We start from the raw sequence: 4,766 nt of genomic DNA, 5'->3' as shown, positions 1-4,766 counted from the left end.
ACCTCTTACCTCTCCGTCTCCTGCCCTCCCCGTCCTCCTGGAACTTCCTCTAGTTTGCATGGCAGGAAGGGCTGGTTTCAGGCGGGCCTCTTCCTCTCCGTCATCAGGAGAGCATGAGGGATGGATTAGCAATGTCTGCCATGGACACGGCAGTGCTGGGGGTGGTCTGTGTGGCTTCTTTACTTCTGGCTCTGAGACACGTCTGGCTGTGTCTAGCAAACTTGTTGGGTGACACTGAGGACCCCTTCCCCCGAGTGAGAGCTTATCCTCAGGGAAGAAGACAACCGGTGACTAGCCTGCCTCAGCAACAACCCTCAGTGGCCCTGGGTGGGACAGGTACTTGAGTGTCCCCTCAGGCCTAACTCCTCAAAGATTCACACCCACGTTCAGAGGACAGGGAGGGAGAAGTGAAAGGGAACAAGCAGTGGCATCAGAAGCTCCAGGAGACCCAAGGGCCAGGCCAGATGTCTTTTTTTTTTTTTTTTTTTTTGTGAAGAAAAAAAGTCTTTATTGATAAATAGGTTACAATTAAATAGAGTGATGGTTTGGGGGGAATAAAAACTCAAGCAGAATCTCGGTCTCTCTCCACCCAGCCTCTAGATCTCAGCTTTGGCCTTCTTGCTGGACACCTTGGATGACAAGGCCTTCGTGGGCAGCCCAGGCCTTCTCCAGCCCTTGGGGGCCTCTGTCTTCCTGGCCAGCTGTGCAGGCGCCACCTTGGCCTCACTGCCCTTAGCAGGAGCAGCTCCCCTGGCTTTTGGCCCCTCCTCGGCCCCCAGGGCAGCTGCCCCTTTAGGGGCCAGGGCCTGGGCCCCCATCTTCTTTTTGGTTGGGGAAGCAGCACCATTCTTGACCTTGCTGGCTGTGGGCTTTGAACTCTTGCTGCCAGCCTTGGTTTTCCCGTGGGCCTCAGCAGCTCTTGGTTTCTTGGGAGCCTTCTCTTTGGCCTCACCGGCTCTCCTGGGGGCCATCGGGGTAGGCTTCTTCCTGGACTGGATTGCCCTCTTGTGTTTGGGAACTAACTTGAAGCTGACAGTGGCGCCCCTGGCCTTGGAGTTGGCGGACCTGACGAGGAGGCCCTGGTGCACGCCGGAGGCCAGCGCCTGCTTGAGCAGGTGCCTGAAGCGGCCAGTGTCCACTGTTGGGTACTTGTGCAGCACGTAGAGCTTGATGGCGGCCACCGACGTGCCCTGTTGCTGCTCCCCTGCGCGCAGTGCCTCCAGCACCATGCGCAGCACCGGCAGGTGGCGCCGCGGCCCCAGGCCTGGCTTTTCAGACCCGGAGGACCCAGAGGACCCTGCCGCCGTGGAGGTCAGGGCGGTTGAGGCATTGCCGGGATCCATCAGGCAGGCATACGCAGCTGGCCGACCCCCTCTCCCAGGTGTCCATATGTCTTGCGGATTTAAGTGAACGTAACAAAATGGGGGTCGGGGCATGCCCCTGCCTCACTGTAGCCCCAAGAGCAGCCCGGCCTCAAGAGGCTGAGCAGGCAGCTCTGGGGTAGGAGCAAGCCCTGGGGCGGGGGGGGGGCACGCATCTGGCAGGAGCAGACACGGCAGCGCCTGGAAGTGACAAAGGCCAGTGGTGCGCAGTCCTGGAGGACCCACTATATCCTGGGAATGGCCCAGTGCCAGACAGAGAAACAGGACCAAGCTTGCTGGGAGCCCAGGTGGATTTCTCTTGAGGATCTCAGGAGTCCCCAGGGCTGGGGAAGGCTCTGCAGGGAGTTGGAGCTCTCCATCTGCCGAGGTGAGGAGCCCGGAAAAAAAAGGTGGGCTGGCCAGGGGACCCTCTTATCACCGTGGCTGGCAGAGCCTGGGAAATTACCCTTCACAGAAAGAGAGCAAGGCGTAGAGGACTAGGAATCGCAGAGGCAGGATCTGAACTGAGCCCATCTGTGACCTGGGCTCTTGCCTCCAGGGCTTTGAAGTCCAGTCTTGATCTCACCTGGACCCGATTGCAACATCTGTCCAAGGTGGGGCAAGGTGCCCCGTTTACAACCCGTGGTTGCCATGGTGATGAGTTATGCGTGTGTGAGACAGGGAAGGGGCTGTACCTGGGGGCTTGGGGTCCACCGATGACTCAGGGGAGACCATAGGACAGCGATGGTCTAGGGACGTAGAGAGGAGGGCCCAGGGGTGGAGGCACTTGGCTGGGCTGCCCCGGCTGGAGGGGATGATTGGCTGGAGACCCTGCTGGGACCTGGAGGGTGGAAGACTTGGGAATCACTGAGAAGCTTGCTGTGGTGACAATTCTCCAGCTGACTCCAACCCTGCGTCCCTTCTGCTGGGAAGACGATGATCGTTACTTTTCACTTGCTTCTTTTGATGACTGCTCCGAGGATGTCAGTCTCAGGTTCCGGCTCCTCCACGGGAGGCCTAAGCAACGTTGGCTTCCAGACATGGCGTTGGCTCCTGCCAGCAGAACCATCCGTCACCGCGTGCAAATGGCTGGCCTCCTAAGGCCACATTATCAGAAGATGCCAATAAGTGTATTTACATTTGCTGGGCCCATCAGGGCGGCGCACCGCAGCATCTGCTGAATCTGGACTTTCCTTCAACATCCCCGTCTGCTCCTCGATCCCTCTTCATCGATTGCAGATTGAATCCGTATTTGGTTACCAATCACCACTGGGTAGCTGGTGTTTTTCTTTCTTTTTCTTTTAATTTTCTGTACCAGGTTTAATTAAACCAAGGTGTGCCTGACCCTGTCAAATCATATCAAACAGGCCTCTCTGCTGCATGATGAAAAACATCAGCATAAGTTATTGATTAATCTTCACTCAAACTAATCTATCAATGACTTTCTCTGGCTGGGTGAACCTGGGGAGCCATTAGATGTTTCAGTGCAGACAGCATTAGAAAACTCCATTTCAAGGCGATCGGAGCTCATTCCCTGCAGTCGGCAACTGGTGGGGGCCGCCCCTGAACTCCTGAAGTGTGACTGTTCACTTTGGCCCCAGTTTGACAGAGCCTCCCAGGGGTCCTGTCTGACTGGGCCGTGAGTTATACGGAGTCTCTACTCCTGGCGGTGGGGTGGGGTTCACCGCTCAGTGGGGGACGGGGGAGGTTTCAAAGACACATACGCAGGACATCCAGCTATAATTTGGTGAGTGCTATGATACAGGTACATAGAACTCAAACCTCTAATCGTACAGAAACCTCTTTTAATCATAGAGGCCAAATGTTTAAATTGGATGGAAAAAGATAACAGGGACAGCTTTATGCTGACACATTTGGAAATTAAATAAATAGACAAAGTATTTTAGTAAGAGGTGAAAGATTTATACGATCTGAAGAGAAAACAGAGTATAAGACAAAGTATTTTAAGAACATGACTTACCAAAACTGTCATAGAAAATAAATATCTATTAAAGAAATTGAATCCAAAATTAAAAACTATCTGACACAGAAAACTCTAGGCCCAGATGGCTTTACTGATGAATTCTGCCAAATATTTAAGGAAGACATAACCCCAGTCTTACACTAAATCTCCCAGAGACGACAGGAAGAAGGGACACTTCCCAAGTCATTTTGAGGCCAGCATAACCTTATTGCTAAGTCCTGGCAAGGACATCACAACCCAGAAACATTAGGGGTCAATCATTCTCATGAAAATAGATGCAAAAATCCTTAACAAAATATTAGCAAATCAAATAAAGCAATGTCACAACCGAGTGGGATTTATTTTAGGAATGCAAGGTTGGTATAACATTCAAAAATCAGTTATAAAATCATAAAGGAGAAAAGTCATATAATCGTGTCTATAGATGCAGAAAGATTATTTGATGGAATTCAAAACCACTCATGAAAAAGGGCTCTTACAAAACGAGAAATAAAAGAAAACTTCCTTGATTTGATAAACAAAATCAGCTAAAAGTCTATGGCTAATGTATTGAATGGTAAATTATAAAAAAGTCCCCTCCCCACAACCTGGAACCTGGAAGTGGAACACCGACCTCACTATTCCACGTTGTACAGCCACTCCTAGCCCGTGCAGTAAGCGGGAAAAAAAACGATAAGGATTGAAAGAAAAAAATACCTGTCATTATTAATAGATGATAAAATCGTACACATTGAAAATCCAGTAGAATTTACAAACTGCCAGAATTAATACGTGAATTTAGCAGGATTTCTGGATATGAGGTCACTACACCCAGTTTCTCTATTCTAGAAACTAAAAAAATGGAAATGAAATAGAAAATAACATTTGCAATAGCATCAAAAAAATCAAATACTGAGGAATCCGTCTACTGAAAGATATTCAGACCTCCATACTGAATAAAGCCTTTAGCCTGTTAACAGTATTGTACCTACTAGTGCCAGTTTCCTGGTCCCATATCGTTCTGTAGTTATGTAAGATGTTACCATGGGGGAGCTGGGCGGAGGGTACACAGGACTGTCTGTACTATTTCTGAAACTTCCTATGACTCTATAATGATTTCCAAATAAAGTTTTTAAAAAGTGCATATCTGTTGATTCAGTAATCCCATTTTTGTGATTCTAGTTTAAGGAAACATTAAAATGTACTTCAAGTTTTAGCTAAAAGCATACTGTATTCATTTGCTCAGGTTGCCATAACAAAATACCAAAGTCTGGGAGGCTTCAACAACATAATTTTATTTTCTTACAGTTCTGGAGGCCCTGTCTCCAAATATAATCACATTCTGAGGAACTGGGGGTTAGGACTTCAGCATAGGAACTTTGGGAGCACACAGTTCAGTTCCATTTAGATAGATATTTATCCAAGCATTGTTTTTAGTGATG

General features: G+C 49.4%; 1 protein-coding gene across 1 annotated transcript; it reads right to left on the bottom strand.

Moving 5' to 3' along the window:
- Positions 1 to 596: 596 nt before the first annotated feature.
- On the bottom strand, positions 597 to 1,343 carry LOC134365519 (histone H1.8-like). The gene has a single exon (XM_063081646.1). The coding sequence runs from the start codon at positions 1,341 to 1,343 to the stop codon at positions 597 to 599; it is 747 nt and encodes a 248-aa protein (XP_062937716.1).
- Between the last annotated feature and the right edge of the window lie 3,423 nt (positions 1,344 to 4,766).

The sequence above is a fragment of the Cynocephalus volans genome, chromosome 17 (assembly GCF_027409185.1).
Source record: "Cynocephalus volans isolate mCynVol1 chromosome 17, mCynVol1.pri, whole genome shotgun sequence".
NCBI classification, from domain to species: domain Eukaryota; kingdom Metazoa; phylum Chordata; class Mammalia; order Dermoptera; family Cynocephalidae; genus Cynocephalus; species Cynocephalus volans.
Note: the sequence above shows the minus strand (reverse complement) of the source record. Positions and strands in the feature narration are given on the sequence as shown.

Coding starts and splice junctions, on each gene's coding strand:
- LOC134365519 (XM_063081646.1), bottom strand. CDS start 1,343: ATGGATCCCGGCAATGCCTCAACCGCCCTGACCTCCACGGCGGCAGGG.